At 47.5% G+C, this 17056-nt stretch overlaps 1 protein-coding gene across 1 annotated transcript in view; it reads left to right on the top strand.

The window, feature by feature from the left end:
• The window catches only part of ITGB5 (integrin subunit beta 5), a 56197-nt gene extending 48999 nt beyond the window's left edge, over positions 1-7198 (top strand). The window contains exons 11-15 of the mRNA XM_062498101.1: positions 733-955; positions 1666-1769; positions 5200-5316; positions 6418-6584; positions 7103-7198. Coding sequence (XP_062354085.1) covers positions 733-955; positions 1666-1769; positions 5200-5316; positions 6418-6584; positions 7103-7198 — 707 coding nt within the window. The remainder of the gene's footprint in view (positions 1-732; positions 956-1665; positions 1770-5199; positions 5317-6417; positions 6585-7102) is intronic.
• Positions 7199-17056: the final 9858 nt, after the last annotated feature.

Raw genomic sequence — 17056 nt, 5'->3', positions numbered from 1 at the left:
GCTTCTCTGAAGCCAACTGCTCAGTGGACAGCCACTCCACTTACTGTCACTGACAGCCTTAGAACCTGTTGGCTTTCTCAGCCCTTCACTAAACCCTGTAGCTCCAAGGGGATGCTTCAGTGGAGGAGAGCCCTTACTGGATTGGTTTTTCATCCATCTCTGTTGTGAGCTGCCCTGAGCTACTCCCTGTGGGGGGGACTTAGCTGGTTCCAGCAACCTTCGTGGCTCTGGCTGGGACACAGGTCTTGTTTGGACACAGGAAATAAGTGCTTGTTGATACAATTATTTTGCAAGGTTTTAAGAGAACTTCTTAAGTAAAACTATTAAGAAGAAAGGGAAGGAAATACTTTATGAGGCGGGTGACCTGCTAGGCTTTTTGCTGCTAAACTCTGGGCTCAAAACCAACAAGGAAGCACAACTCCATTCCCATCTTAATATCTCTCAGTGTAGACAGAAAGAAGAGATTATTTCATACAAAAGTAGGAGGGGGTGGTGCCCATTTGTCTTGAGCAAATATAGGGAGATGCTGGAAGAGCAGTTAGCAGGTATTTTTTGCTCTAAATGTCGATATTAATTTGATATTTAAGTGTTTCCCATCAGCATCTCTTTGTTGCCCTGCCAAGTCTTGTCTCTCTGGCAGCTCTTCCTGCTGGTCTGCTGGCCCCTCCCAGCCACAGCACCCATCAGTAGCCCCAAATTCTGCTGACACCTCTCCCCTGCTCTCACCTTCAGGTCACGGGGAGTGTCACTGTGGGGAGTGCAAGTGCCATGCTGGATACATCGGGGACAACTGCAACTGCTCCACGGAGATGGACAGCTGTGTTTCCAGTGATGGGCAGATGTGCAGCGGCCGGGGTGCCTGCGTCTGTGGGAAGTGCCAGTGCACCGAGCCAGGGGCTTTTGGAGAGACCTGTGAGAAGTGTCCCACCTGCCCAGGTGTCTGTAGCACTAAAAGGTACTCACAGGCGGTTCAGGAGTGATTTCTTCCTGGTGGGAAGGACAGCTCTTTGGTTCCTGGGAGACTTTTCAGCTAAGGAATTACTCATGCTCTGTTAAATGTGTGATCACCCCCAGGCAAGCCTGCTGCTGCTAGGAGCCCTTGCTAAGCAAACTGACAGTATCCCAGGTAGAGCAGCAACAAGTCTTGTTGCCCTAGTGCTCATGGAGATTCATGTTCCTGTTCATTTCTGGTGCTATCTCACTCTGCAGGAAAGGCTGGCAGCCCCAGTTTTGCTGCACTCTGAGCTGCAGATACCTGGGTGCAGAGAGCTGTGAGTTGCAGAGGAGGGGAGGACTGGAATCAGAATCACTGCCCCTGCCTCACAGTGATGAAGGTACCTCAGGCATCAGCCTCAGACTAGCACAGAGCAGCAAGACTGCCTGCCTTGGTCTCAGGCAGGATGGATTTTGCAGTAGCTGACATGCAGCTCTTGACATCCAAAGGGCAAACAGGCTCCAAATCTACCAGCTCCTTTGCACCCTCATTGAATCCTTGAATGAATCCTTGCGATGGAGATGCTTGGCCCTGAAGCTGCTCCTTCCTTGTGGTGCAGATGTGCAGCCTCCAGACCAGCACCCAGGGAGTCCCTTCCCAAGAGCTGAATCCCTGTGTTCATGCAGTTTCTGACATGTAATTAATCTTCCCCTCTGTATGTGTTCCTGCAGGGATTGTATTGAATGCAAGCTGTTTAACTCAGGAAGACTGGCTGATAACCAAACCTGCCAAAAGCACTGCAAGGATGAGATCATCACCACTGTGGATGTTCTTGGTAAGCTGGCAGCAGCAAGACTGCAGGTGGTGAGAGCTGGTGACTGGCATTGAACTCCTCTTAACCAGACTAAGATATATCTGTAAAGAAAGCTTCAGGGAATACCTGGTGTTTAGAAATATATGTGTGTAAGAAGTATGTATATGTGTATGTGTGGTATGTGTGATGCTGTCTCTGAGCTATAATCCATACTGAAGTAAAAAACTCTTTGGATTTTAAGTAACATCTTACCACATCTAACCACTACTGCCAGTGCAGGGAGCAAAGAGAGTGGGACGAGGTCACATGAGACAGATGAGTCATGAGAGAGTGCAAAAGGACAAATTATCACCCAAAAAGGGGCATTTTCTAATCTTCTGAGGTTTCATCTTGGAAGAAGTGAGCTTGTAAGAGAAAGCAGAGTTGTTTTGAAAATGAGTTATGCTTTGGTGGAACTGACTGCTACAAGTCCCCTTGGTGATCTCCTGCCCTTTATGTCCTCTTCTAGGGGTCACCCCACATGTGCATCTCTGAGCAGATGACTTTCTCCCTGCTCTTTTCAAGATATGTTCTGGGAGTCCCTGGTTGCTATTTACGGGAGTAGAAGGGATCCAGACATGTGAAAGATTTAATCACAATTCTGACCGTGGCCTTAGCAATATCTCTTGGAGGGAGGGATGTAGATCAAGCTGTAGATAAGTTACTATCTGCATCTGGCATTTCCTCCTCTTCCTTAATTTACAGAGGTGGGAGTCCCGCATCTTGCTCAGCCTTTCCCTCACTTCCTCCTAAGCTATCTGCAGGTGGTGCTTTTCCCATTGACTCCTCTCACATCCAGTATCCAGCTTTTAAATTATGACCAGTGGAGTTTCCTACCCTTCCTTTTGGAACACTTGCTCTCTCATTCTCTTCATTCACCCTGCAGTTTAGCAGGGAGTGCACCTGCACCAGCACCCTGTAAGAGGTTTGGAAGTTCAAAACATGCAAAGCTCCTTTCTCATGACTGTCTGGCCAGCAAATATTTGGAATCAAAACTCATCCCTCCTGCTTGGTTAGCATTCTATGCCAAAATCAGCTTTTGTTCTGCTTGCTACCTGGAAAATGAGTTTGGGCTGTGGTTTCAGGCCTCTGCATGGCTTTCAGAAAAAAAAAACAGCCAGATTTCTGCTTTAAGATAGTTTTGGGAATTATGCTTATGGTTCTGTTGAATTATTGCAGTTGGATTGCACGTAATGCTGAGATCTTGGCAGCTCAAGGCACTTTGTGGCTTGGAGATCTGGGCTGCTAGAGAAAGACCTAAAGCAAAATATTCCTAGAGAAAGTTCTTGTGGACTATAGACTTCTTCACAGGCAGACTTGGCCAAATCCTGGTTTTCAAGTGCTTTTGTATAGTTTAGCACATACTACAAGTCCTTGCTGAAAGGCAGAATGCTGATATTTGTCACAGAATACATAGGTCTGTATTGTCCTGGCAGAAGAGGATGGGACCTTCTTAAATATGAAATTGCAATGACCACAGCCTTGAACATCCCAGCTGCCTTTTGACTCTGTATATGATGCAGTCAGGGCTTCAAAGCTTTGTAGAGCAGAGGCCTCTGTCACTTGGCTCATGAGCCAGAATGCTGCCTCATGGGAGGCTCATGTATGACTTGCTTTGGATTCTACAGGATCTCCTTCAGTTCTGCAGTATTACCTTTGCATTCCTGACCGTTCCAGAGAAGAGCTTTCAACACGAGAGCAGCATGACAGGTTCTGCTCCGAGCCCCTACACCTTTCTCTGTTGACATATGATCTCTGAAACCAAGTGAAGATCAACAGAAGTCATTAATGTTGAGACTCTAGTCACTCTATCTCTTACTGAAATAATGGTGCAAGGGAGTGAAAGCAGCTAAACCTACAGGAACTAAGATTTGCTGTTCAACTCAAAAGGGCATTAGTCAAGAAATGTGGAAGTACTATCTCTATTAATCTAGTTAGTACTTTGCTTTGTAACAGTCAGCACTTTTCTGGCCCATGCTTTGCTACCACTGTGTAGATAGAGCAGGTTTTCCTGTCTCAGGGTAGGAACAGCTGAGATTTGTCTGCACCAGGAATGTGTCAGGACTCACCAGAGGAGCAGCTGCATCTCAGCTCAGCTGTTTAAATGGAGGGTATTAATCTTTTAATTGGATGCAGGTCAAAGGAATTGAAAGGAAAAACAGACAGGAGAGAGCTGAGGGGCTGGCATAGCAGTAGTTGTTAATGTAGTCATTTTTCAGCATTACAGATAGGCATGGATACAAGAGCTGTGGAAAGCTCTTTCCAGGTGCCTAAGAGAAGGTCATGCATGTCTTTGCCAGCCAACAGCGGTGGGTCCCCAAATTCCTCTCCCATGAAACTTCCAGCCGTTGCAGGCTTGCAGAGCTGTGCTCCTGTCACACCCAGAGATGCTTCCCCATCTCCCTCCAGTCACTGTCCCTGCAACAGGAGCATCCAATGAGCTGTGGCTGTGCAGGGCAGTGGCGCTGCTGAAATCACCCCTTGAACTAGATCTACAAACCTGTTGATGGCTTTGCTCAATCTTAAATTGCTTCCATGAAGCAGCCTTCCTCAGGCAGCACCTTACAGATGACCAGGCTCTGTCTGGTGCTATGGAGTGTCAGACACAAACACACAGCACCCACATGGCCCTGGGAATGAAGTCCTCTCATTTTTTGCAACTCCCACATCTGCACATCATCCTTGAAACCAGCTCCTCCCTTTCCCCTCCCTCCTCCCCTTCCTATTTTCCTTTTCTATCTCCCTCTTTAAGAACAAACTTCTCAGCCATTTCTGGAGCTGGAGCCATTCGATACAGCTGGAGCACGAGCTGGCCATGGGCTGTTGCTGCTGCTGGCCCTGTCTAAGTCAGTATCCCTTGTTTTCCTTCACCTTCCACTCTTCAAGAAGTTCAACAAATTAAGAAGAAAACGACATTTATTGCCAAAGCAGACTTGCATGAACGAAGAATCTGTGTGTGTGAGGTTAAGTCTGTTTGCTATGTGATGTTTGCCAAGTGCCACATTTTGTCAAGCAGCAAATCTGGACTCTGCTCAGTTACAATATGTAGGAGTTGTGATCAAACTGTGCTTCTTTCCAGGCTTACTCCCCATTCCTCTGTTCCCAGGCATCCCTGGAAAGCTCTGATGATCTTGCAGGGGAGAACTCTGCTAATTCCTAGTATTAAACCTGCCAACTAAGTCAACCACGTGGTGTATTTCAGCTTTTGACACAGCCTATTAGACCAGGTGACTAGTTCAAAATCAGGGAGCCCATACCATTGTGAGTTGTTAGGGGTGAATTATGTTAAAAATAGAGGGTGTTTGGAAGAATTTCTTTGAAAAATAGGGTACAGAACTTCTGCAGTTTAGGGTTTTGTTTTTTAATGTATAAATCTTACACAAAATCCTGTCATCCTTGCATCTGTTTCCAGAAACGGATGACCCCAGCGCGATCCTCTGTGCCTATCCAGTGAACAACTGTGTCATGAAGTTCACCTACTTGGAGCTTCCCAGTGGGAAATCCAACCTCACCGTCCTCAAGGAGCCAGGTTGGCCTTCCCTTGTGTTTCTTTTTTGACAGCACTGGCTGCCTCAGGAGAGGTGATGGGCTGCTGGGGAGCCTGGTGGGTTGCAGAAAGGCTGGCTGCATGTGTTAGCAGATAAACCAGGGGGATTTAAACTGAAGTGTCTTACGGTGATGAAAGCAAGCTCCCAACTTAGTAAAAAAGAACTGTGGGAGTAAACCTTGCACCTGAGCCATTGACATTGCCAGCAAGTGGCTGAAGAGCTTTAGGAGGCTGAATTAAATGGAGCCTATTTAAGCAGCAAAAAGCATGCTTGATTTGGAAAAGCCCCTGGGAGCAAAAACATCACAAGGAGACACCTGGTGCAGCTGCTGGTTAAGTCAGGATGTTGGAAAAGCCCTGCACCACCTAAGGATTTCCACATTGCCAAAGAGCTCTGATCCAGGCAGTGTAAGGGCTGGGTGTCCCTACTCCCCTCCTCAGGCTCTGCAGACAGCTATGCTTCCCAGCATTATTTTAATCACATGCAACACAGTTGCTCAAAAATGACCCCTCATGGTGTTGCAGGACAAGCTGGTGAGCATCTAGTGTTGGTTCTTGTGATCTGCTCTGGTCCTCCGAGGCAGTATGGGAAAGACTGAGATTCCTCATGTTCTATTTCATTTGTGCTGCAGCTTGCACTTAATTGAAAGACCAGTTGATTAGCTGACTGTTAATGTCCTTATTTAACATCCTCAGTGATCACCTGTCTCTCAATGGGAGAAGCTGAGCTGGCTTTTGCCAGAGGCACCTTTAATGCTCTGTGTCCCACGTGTGTCACCTGGCATTAAAACCCTGTGTCACTGTTGGACAATGGCACTGCAGCCCTACCACGTGACATCCCAGCTCTGGTGACATCCATGAGAGGTATCCCTTTGACCTGCGTCTATCCAGGAATATAGTTAATTAAAAAAAAAAAAATCAGTTTGATTTCAGAGGGGACTGTTTCTTTTTTTAATTTAGCCACTGCTGCTAGTGCTGCCTGGGGTCACTTGCTCAGTGGCTGCAGTCCAGGTTATTACATCCTGGTATCCTGATCTGGGATACACTCACAAAAGCTAATTATCTTTTCTCCCTCATTGCCAGCCTGCAGCTCAGCCCCCAGCACTGTGACCATCGTGCTGGCAGTGATTGGCAGCGTGGTGCTGATTGGCATCATCCTGCTGGCGCTCTGGAAGCTGCTCGTCACCATTCACGACAGGCGCGAGTTCGACCGATTCCAGAGTGAACGTTCCCGTGCCAGATATGAAATGGTGAGCCTGGGGTGGGGGTGCTGCTGGTGTCTGGGGGGGCTGTTGGGATGTCCCGGCAGCAAACAGCTCTGCAGTGATGGAGAAGGGTGGCAGGTATGAGGGATACAGGTGTCCATGCCCTGTGGTGCCTTCAGGGTCCAGCATCTTGCACTGCATTCTCCTAGGCAAGTTATAAAAGCTTTGCAAATCCATACCCAGCCTTTGGTTTCATCATCTATTTCCAAGCAGAGCTGGAGGCTGAAGGAGGTAGAGGAGACTGTAGTGGCAGCCACATTGGTCAGGTCTGTGAGGGAGCCCTGCTGGGAGGCTTTGGGTGGGGGTGCTCGGCATTGGAGGGCAATCTTGCAGGCAGGATGGAAGGTGGGTCTGATGGACTAACTCAGGATAAACAACACTGCTTTTGGATCTGAATGTTCAGTTCACTCAGAGCCAAACACAGTGCAGTCACCAGACTAATTGGTATGTTTTTACCATGATATGGACTTTGTTCCTCATCTTTTTTCTTTCTTTCTCCAAAGGCATCCAATCCTCTCTACCGAAAGCCTATTTCCACACATAACGTAGAGTTCACGTTCAACAAGCTCAACAAGTCTTACAATGGTACAGTTGACTGAAGGGGTCTCAGCGCCTGGCACTGCCATGGACAATTGCTTGACTGGCTGGGCTGCTTCCCCACTTGAAGATGGGATTCTCTTCAGGGGCGAGAATCCCTTACGACAGGACTGGTCGATGACCAAAGCCTGTTATTTGCACAGTAAGGAGAAAGGTCTGGTTCATTCTGGAGGTACAGATACGAGGGCAGAGTCCCTGCCTGTGTTGATGGACTCTGAGCCGTGTGCATCTCCATACCCCAGCTTTCCAGATGTATTAAACCTGCCAACTAAGTGAATGAAGTGCCATATTGCAGCTTTAGACATATCCTGTTAGAAAAGGTGACTAGGTAAAAAATCAGGGGAACCCACTCCATCACAAGTTGTTAGGGGGGAATTAGTTTGAAAGCAGGGTCTTGGAACCATATGTGTAAGAAATTAGGATAAAAAAGCTCTGCAGTCTTTAGGAATTTTTTTATATAAACCCCGAAATAAAACAGTTGTGCATATATGATGCTGTGAGTAGAGTTGATTGTTTCTTTGCTGAGCCCCCCCCACCAAAACTAGGCTTGCTTTTCCTGCTAGCAGCAGTGGTGCTGCCTGTTGGATTTATTAGTAGAGCCTTATCAGTCAAAGCTTGGCTATAAAATATGGAGCTGGAGCTGTAGGGACTGCCACAGAAGTTGTGTTGATTTAATATACTGGTGTTGACCCAGGGGCAGGGAGTGCCTCAGGGAGTTCCTGCTCTGAGCTAATGGTGTTAAACAGACTGGAAACTGGTGGGAGACCAAGGAAAATGGAGTTTAGTCTGAGGAAACTAATATAAACACCCATTCCTTATGGTGTTCAGGTAGGTGTCCAGCCCAGGTGGCTATGGGAGAGCAGCTGGGAGCACACAGCAGCTCATCCAGACTTCTGACTTTTTACCAGAGGACCCTTGCTGTGGGGTCCAGTGGACCCAGCTGGAAAAGCAAGGGAGCCCTAAGCTTTTGGCTGCAAAGGGAGCTGGATAAAGACCGGTGTTGTTGCTTTATGACATATATTTTGCTTTGGTTTTTTGCTTTTTAAAAATTCCCCCCCCCCCCCAAACTATTCCACCCAGCCCTGTCTGTTTTTCTCTGGAGCTGGGGTTTGGGTTACCCTGCTGACAGCTGCAGCTTTAAACCCACACAGATGGGGCTGCAGCCGCCGCAGGAGAAGAGAGAGAAGCTGGAGCAATTGCTACTGCCTGGATTTTTTTTTTCTTTCTTTATTTTTAAATTTCTTTTTTTCTTGTCTCTTCACCCTGAACAGATCGTGCAATAGTCAGCTGAAGGAAGCTTGCCAGGGAAGAGCAAAAACAAATGGTGTTCATTGTTTTGACTTGCTCTTCTCATTGGAAAAGGGCCATGGGCCTATCCTTCTGGATTTATTTTTTTATATGTTTTTGCCTCTATAAACAGAAGCTCTTATTTGTTCAGTAAAAACAGCTCTCCTTCAAGAACTGTATGCCCCCTCGCTCCTCCTACAAGCAGCACTGAAGAAATACAGCAGACCATACTAAAAATATCTCGGATCTGGGATCTGTAGGAGGGCAACAAGTGGCGTATTGGTGGCATCAATGCTGATTGGGTGGGGTAAAAAACTCAAAACATCAAGCTAGTGAAATCTACACTAGTCTTCCACTTTATTCCACTAAATGTGCCCTAGCAGGAGAGGAGGGTTACATACATCCATCCTGAAAACAAGTGCAGGGGCAGGCTCTGGTTAAATGCTGCCTTCATGTAACCCACCATGGGTGGGCTGGAAGCTGTGCCACCTCCTCCCCGCAGCACCACGAGCAGCAGGATGGGCCTGAGTACTGCACAGGGGCAGCTCTGCATAGCTCCACGTCTCCTACACAACTAATGAAGTCCAGGCTAAAGTTTGCAGGCCAAGAAATTGCATTCTGAATACCTGGGACCATCCCTGCTACCTGGGAAGGAGCATCCATGGGACAGATTTGGATTTTGTGATCATCCCACTGCCACATGCCAAGATGGCACATCACTGGCACAAAAGAAAAAATAGAAAGCAGTCAGAAAATAACCATGTCAAGGAGAGAGAGCAAGTTTTAGCTTGGTTCACGTGGCTGCCTCACTAAAGTCATGCTGCCCTAGGCACAGAAAGGGGAAGCAGGAAGGAAAGTTGAGGGAAAGGAAGGGCAGGAATGCTTTAACACAGCTTTGCCACCCCAAGCAGCAAATGCTGTGAATACAGTTCTGCTTCAGTTAATCTGTGAGGGTCCAAGCAGTTCAAAAACAAATCCACCCCTTTGCACTCTGAAAGGAGAGGCACAGGCAGTGTCCCCCTGCCACCCTTTCACTTGCACACTTGTAGATTACCTTTGTGCTGTGGCATTTCCCACAACACTGGGTTAGGGCTGAGAGGCTGGGCAATTCAGGCAGTTGTAGGGAGCCAAGATTTGACTCATTGCTAAGGGGTGGTTTGGGCAGGGAGAGTGGAAAAAAACAGAGAAAATGCTTGGGGACCAGAATGCAAGTGCCCTCCTTCCCCTGCACAGGGAGACGACTGCTGCAGACTGCTCTGTGGAGTAGGCAGGGAGCAATGTGGGACCAAATAAGCAAAGAAGGGTGCCACAGGCCAGGCCACTAAACCAGTGTTCAAAAAGAAGGGAATAGGGTTGATACTGTCAGTGCTGCCTGTGTTGCTGTACCAGGCAGTGCAGAGCAGCCCCCAAACTCAGCTTTCCCACAAGGTTACATCTTAAAAAGAGTAAGGAAGCACTGCTAAGGCTTTGTGTTACTGGGTGAGCAGATCTGCCTTTACCATTGCAAGAGTAGTGCCAAGCACAGTCACGGGAGTGGTGTATTTCAGTCAGCAGCAGTTTATTTGTGTCTGAAAATACATGCAGCCCGACCACAGCTAGCATTCCTGAATGAAAGCTCCAGCAGAAGGCATCAACGGGTGAAATGTGATGGAAAAATGTCAGTGCTTGCCTAGCCAAGTTGGAATCCGGATGTCTTTGCAGCATCTCTGTTTCCCCAGCCACAGCTGACGGCTGCTGCTGCTGCAGGGTTTCTGGGGCTGGGGCTCACCAGTGCCTTTTCCCTGTGCTGCTGGTCTGGGGGAGGAGACAGCAGCATTCCTTGGGGAAAAGTCAAGGCCATTGGCAGCATTACTTATTCTGTTAATTGTGGAGATGCAGTGAAACCATTTTCTGTTACACAAGCCTGAGTGAGGCATGCCTGCCTGCATCCTCATTGCCCTTTACAGTGGACTAAGAAGGTGCTCAGCAGCTGAAGGCAAAGCCCAGGCTCTGGAAGATGAATGCTCCATGCTCTTGAACTTATTTAACCTTGCGGTTCTCCAGCCAAGTGGAAAGCCAAGGAGCTACAGTGTTGAGAAAAGGATCACTAAGCTGCCTGCAGGAAATGCCACAGTGAGGTAACTCACTGCATCTGCAGCCCAGCACCATCTCCATACCTGAACACACAAACTGGAATGGACTGCTGTTCTCCTCTCCACTGCCAGCCTGCAAAAGTCAAAATTATACAGCAGAGACACAAGAGCTTTTTTCATCCTGTCCCTTTATGCATGCCCCCTAGTTCATGCCAGTGTCCACTGGATGCAGCACATCAGAAACTTGTCCATTCAGCTGCCATGACCCAGGATCACCCAATCTGTATGGGGGCAAAGGTTGCAACCATGGGTTTGCAGGTCTTTGTCAAGCACAAGGACATGGAGGCTTTTTTCCTAAATTATTTTATTGCATTTTAATACAAGTCACCCTATCGAGGCAAGCATACTGATGATTATACAAAACAAGTATATCTATGCTACAGATGACTACTGCAAGGCTGTCATGGTTTAACCCCAGCTGACAACTCAGCCCCACACAGCCGCTCTCGCACTGCCACAGTGGGATAGGGGAGAGAATCAGAAGAGTAAAAAAGTGAGAAAATGTGTGTTGAGATAAAAGCAGTTCAATAAGTAAAGCCACAGCTGCACGCAAGCAAAGCAAACATGGAATTCATTCCTTCAGAGTCTGGCTGGCAGGTGTTCAGCCAGCCCCAGGAAAATGGAGCTCCTTCACGCCTAATGGTGACTTGGGCAGACAAACATGGTAACTGTGAACAAACCCCCTGCCTCCTTCTTCCCTCAGTTCTATGTGCTGAGCATGATGCCATATGCTCTGGGATATCCCTGTGGTCAGTGAGGGTCACCTCTCCTGGCTTCTTCCCAACTCCTTGTGCACCCCCAGCATCCTTGCTGGGGTGGGGAGAGGAGCAGAAAAGGCCTTGAATCTGTGTAAGCTCTGCTCAGATGTAACTAAAACATCTCTGTATTATCAACACTGTTTCCAGCAAAAATCCAAATTGTGCTATCTGCTCTGAAAAAAAAAAAAATTAACTCTATCCTAGCCAAAACCAGCTCAAGCAAATACGCATTTCAACAGCAGCAGAAATTAATATTAGCAGTAATGAATATTAGTAGGAAGTCTATATTTAAATTTCAGAAATCACCATAAAATTGCCACTAGTAAAGCAGCAAAAATACTTACCAGTAATTATTATTTAGGACAAGAGGAAATGGCTTCAATTTGCACCAGGACACATTTAGACTGGATATTAGGAAAAATTTCTTCACTGAAAGGGTTATCAAGCATTGGAACAGGGTGCCCAGGGAAGTGGTGGACAACAAACCTGGAGGTGTTTAAAAGGCAAATAGATGTAGCACTTTGGGATGTGGTTTAGTGATGGACTTGTCAGTGCTGGAGTAACACTGGGATTTGATGGGGTTTTATCCAACCTAAATGATTCTGTGATCATATGCATACTTATATATGTGTGTGTATATATGTAGATGTAGATGTGTGTGTGTGTGTGTGTGTGTGTGCACATATACATATCTATGTATATGTTTATAAAACATTTATATAAAATGTTATGTAAATTGTTGCTGGTACCAAGTGCTTGTCAAACCCATCCCAGAAGTGGGGCCAGCTGACAGTGGGTGAAGTCTTACCTGGGCAGTGTCTTGGGTCTGACTGAGAAAGAGTTCATTTTCCCTTAGCAGCTCTCACAGTGCTGTGCTTTGCAGTGGGAGCTGGAAACGTGTTGATAACACACCAGTGCTTTGGCTACTGCTGAACAGACCTGTCCCTCTAACATTCCCCCCTCTATCAAGGGGCTGGGAGTGGGCAAGATCCTGGGAGGGGACACAACCAGGCCAGCTGACCCAGATTAACCAAAGGGCTATTCCATACCATATGATGTCACCTCAGATACAAAAGCTAAGGGAGGGAGAAGGAACAGGGAGGCATTTGTTACTCTGCAATGTTTGCCTTCTGGAGCAACCACTGCACGTGCTGAAGCTCTGCTTCCCGGGAAGTGCCTGAACATCGCTTGCTGATGGGAAGTAGAGATTGACTTTTTCCCTTTGCTTATGCGTGCGCAAACTTTCAGTTGTCTTTTCTGTGCTTTTTAAACTGCCTTATCTCAACCTATGAGTTGTTTTCTATCTTATTATCTCCTGTGTTCTGCTGGGAAGGGGAGCAATAGAGTGGCTTAGTGGGTGCCTGGCCAAGGTCAACACACGACAGTCCTTTATGGTGCCCAGACGGGGGGCGAGATAAAGGCAGTTATATATATTATACATCTATATCTATATTGCATGCTGTAGTAAAAAGTAAATCATAGTTATAGAGTAGCGGCTGTCATGCAGGACATGGAGTTTGTCAGCTGCACTGCTTATCTATTTTGCTGAGTTTGGGAACATGTTAACAAAAAGAATGGCTCTGTGCTTTGCTCTTACATTGATGGCCTTGTTGTGTGTGGGGAGCTATTTTCTGGGGGTGGTAGTTGATGTGAATACTTTTATAATGCAGTCTCCCATGATCTTTGCTCATCCTTATGTGAGCCGTTTAATAGTTTTAACAATTTTAGCTAATACTGTTGGCATGCTATGGAGTTCATGGAATCTGGCATCATCCTGGGGTAGGAGAAAACAAACTTTAGGTGAGGAGATAGTGAAAGATGCCCTGAGGCATCCAATTCCTGGGTGGCAAGGTGCATGGAAGGATTTGGGCAGGTTCCTAGGGCGGTTATCACCTCCCATTGCCTGGGACTTTACACCTGAACAGGTAATCAACCCTGACAAACTGACTCATCAGCTGATGGAAAGGTGCCTTGCCCACCCCACTGAACACCAGCAACTTCTTGCCCTGTCCTGGGGCCTGGCCTGTGCATACCGAGCCACAGTTCAGTTCTCTCAGAGGACTGTAGTTGAGGCAGGAACACAAACTGCATTTGAGGACACTATGCCTGAGTCAGGGACTCAAACCACAGCAGCTACCGTAATAGCCCCAGAAGTGAAAGCAAAAAAATGGACAAGGCAAGTTACACACCCTTACCAACGATTAGCAAGGGAGGAAGAAGAAGAGGAAGAAGGAGAAGTAACAGTAGGAAAGGAGGAGTTAGATGAAGAGGCAGGTCCTTCAACAAAGAAATCAAAAGGATTGAGTCAAATCAAACAGGAAACTGAAGTTACTCGGTGCCTGGCCTCATCAGAACTTCGAGACTTGCGAAAAGATTTCAGCCGCCAGCCAGGTGAGCCAATTTCTGCCTGGCTGCTTCGGTGCTGGGATCATGGGGCTGGCAGGCAGCAGCTGGAAGGTCATGAAGCCCAACAGCTGGGATCCCTTGCTAAAGATCAGGAAATTGAAAGAGGAATTGGAAAAGAAGTAGCAATTTGCAGCCTGTGGAGACGGCTCCTCTCAAGCATGAGAGCAAGATACCCATTTAAGGAAGATCTTGTGGACGCCCCAGGGAAGTGGACCACTGCAGATGAAGGTATCCAGTACTTGAGAGAATTAGCAGTGCTGGAAATCATCTATAGTGATCTAAAAAGTGACAGGGTCCCTGAAGAACCAGAGGATGCCCCTTGCACAATGGCCATGTGGAGGAAGGTGGTGCAAAGCGCCCCTGCATCATATTCCAGCAGCCTGGTATCACTGTACCACCTGCAAATGGATACACCAACCGTAGAGATGGCATCCTCCTGGCTCCGAAATGTAGAAGAAACTCTGGGCACGTCCTCATCCCTACAAGCCAGCAGCCCAGCTTTTAGGGGCAGCCCAAGAGGTCGGTCCTCTCCTTCCCCGGTCAGAGGCAAGGGGAGCCCCAAGCGCAGGCCCCGTGGTGAACTCTGGTTCTTCCTGCGTGACCAGGGGGAGGACATGAGGAAGTGGGTAGGTGAACCCACCTTTAAGCTGGAAGCCCGTGTCCGTGAACTGAGAGGGAAGAAAGCTGTTAAAGGGTCATCCAAGAAGACTGCCAGTGCAGTTTCCACAGAGAGACAAGAAGGCAGTCAGCGATTTCCCAGACATAAAAGAGCTAAAATCACTTCCTTTCACCCTGACGATGGGACTTCTGAAATGGCATCACAAAGGTCAGATAGTGAATATTCTGACCAGGAACAGGAATAGAGGGTCCCTGCCTCCGGCCAGGAGGAGGAAAGGCATGACCAGGCATACTGGACTGTGGGTTTGATGGCCTGGCACATCAGATCCACAGAATTGTAAAGCTCTACACATTGTACACTGATGCCATCAATGCACAGGTGTGCAGAATCCATCTGGATCTTTGGAGTGACAGGGGATGCCAGGAGTTTGCTGTGTTAGAGGCCAAGGTGAGCTTAACAGGGAACAAGCGTGAAAAGCACCCTACTGTGACTGGCTCAGAGGCCCCTTGTATCCTTGGCATTGACTAGATACTTCAAGGATCCAAAAGGGTATTGATGGGCTTTTAGTGTAGCTACAGTGAACACAGAGATCAAACAGTTATCCACCCTGCCTGCCTTCTCAGAAGATCCCTTCATTGTAGGATGGCTGCAGGTTGAATGAAGACCAGCACATACCAATTGCCACCAGGACTGTGTACCAGCAGCAGTATGTCACCAACCAAGACTCTTTAACCCCCATCCATGGACCCCGCATCCATTAGTCCTTGGAGAGCCAAGGAGTGATCAGCAGGACCTGCTCACCCTTTAACAGCCCCATATAGCCAGTGTGGAAGTCTGATGGGGAATGGAGGCTGACAGTGGGGGCCTGAATGAAGTCACACCACCTGTGGGTGCTGCTGTACCAGACATGCTGGAAAATCAGCATGAGCTGGAGACAAAGGCAGCCAAGTGGTGCCACACAGGTTATACACGAATGTGAAATGTGCTGCAATCAAGTGAGCCACAGAAGTGGAGTCTCCTTGGAAGAGAGGGCAGTAGCTGGGGTTCCAGGATGGTGAGACCTGGCAAATGGACTGTATTGGGCCATTGCTATGAACAGACCAAGGCAAGAGTTACATCCTCAGCATGGTAGAGGCAACAACTGGCTGGCTGGAAACATCCCCTAAAACATTGCTGCTTCTTGAGAGACCCTGAAATCCCAGGCCTTAAAGGATAGATTTTGTGGCAACATGTTGCTACAGAGAGAATTGAATCAGACAACGGGGCTCACTTTAAAAATAACTTCATAAATTCTTGGGCAAAGAAACATGGCATTGAGTGGATAGAGCGCATTCCTTTTTACCCACAGACCTCTGGGAAGATTGCAAGGACTGCTGAAAACTATGTCAAGAGTGTAATGGGGCATGGAAGCACTGGCTGCAAATTTAGCAGAAGCCACTTGGCTGGTGAACACCAGGGGATCTGGTAACCGCTCTCATCCTGCCCAAACTAAACCCCTACACACTGTGGGAGGAGATAAAGTCCTTGCACGCATAGAGAAGTGGGGAAGTCAGTGTGGATTTCTCCTCCCATGGGAAAGACAAGCCCATTTGTGGGATTGTCTTTACCCAAAGACCTGTGTGTATTTGGGTGATGAAGAAGGATGGGGAGACCCAGTGTGTACCTCAAGGAGATCTACCCTTGGGGGAAAAATAATCTGTTGAGTTGTATGTTGCAGGAAGTAGCAGAAATGACATGAAGTGATGAAGAATGAATTTTGTAAGAAGCAAGGAGTATGCAACGACAACTTAAGCCAGGCTGGTGTCAGTGGCCAGCAATCAAGTGTGCAACTTCTCCTGTCCTGACCACTCATCCTGATGGAAGGGAGCCCAAGTCATGGATCTCGAGGGTGGAGGAAGCCCATGAAATGGGGAAATAATATCTGTTTTTGAAAGGACAGGGGACAGTGGTTAATGAAAATGTATGTACAGCTTAGAGATGGTTTAAGGGTGTAGTTTAAGTTGCAGGTGTGTGCAAGAAGGCATTCCAGTAATGAGAAATAAATACAATGGAATACTTGGAAGATATATAAATTATGTGGGATCTGAGTATGACACAAATGGTATGGAATAAGGGGTGGATAGTGTATGGAATAAGGGGACTGACTGAGATAGAGTTCATTTTCCCTTAGCAGCTCTCACAGTGCTGTGCTTTGCAGTGGGAGCTGAAAACGTGTTGATAACACACCAGTGCTTTGGCTACTGCTGAACAGACCTGTCCCTCTAACATTCCCCCCTCTATCAAGGGGCTGGGAGTGGGCAAGATCCTGGGAGGGGACACAACCAGGCCAGCTGACCCAGATTAACCAAAGGGCTATTCCATACCATATGATGTCACCTCAGATACAAAAGCTAAGGGAGGGAGAAGGAACAGGGAGGCATTTGTTACTCTGCAATGTTTGCCTTCTGGAGCAACCACTGCACGTGCTGAAGCTCTGCTTCCCGGGAAGTGCCTGAACATCGCTTGCTGATGGGAAGTAGAGATTGACTTTTTCCCTTTGCTTATGCGTGCGCAAACTTTCAGTTGTTTTTTCTGTGCTTTAGTAAACTGCCTTATCTCATCCTGTGAGTTGTTTTCCATCTTATTCTCTCCTGTGTTCTGCTGGGAAGAGGAGAAATA

Source organism: Cinclus cinclus, chromosome 9 (genome assembly GCF_963662255.1).
Source record: "Cinclus cinclus chromosome 9, bCinCin1.1, whole genome shotgun sequence".
Classification (NCBI taxonomy): Eukaryota; Metazoa; Chordata; class Aves; order Passeriformes; family Cinclidae; genus Cinclus; species Cinclus cinclus.
This window is presented reverse-complemented; position numbering and strand designations above follow the sequence as displayed.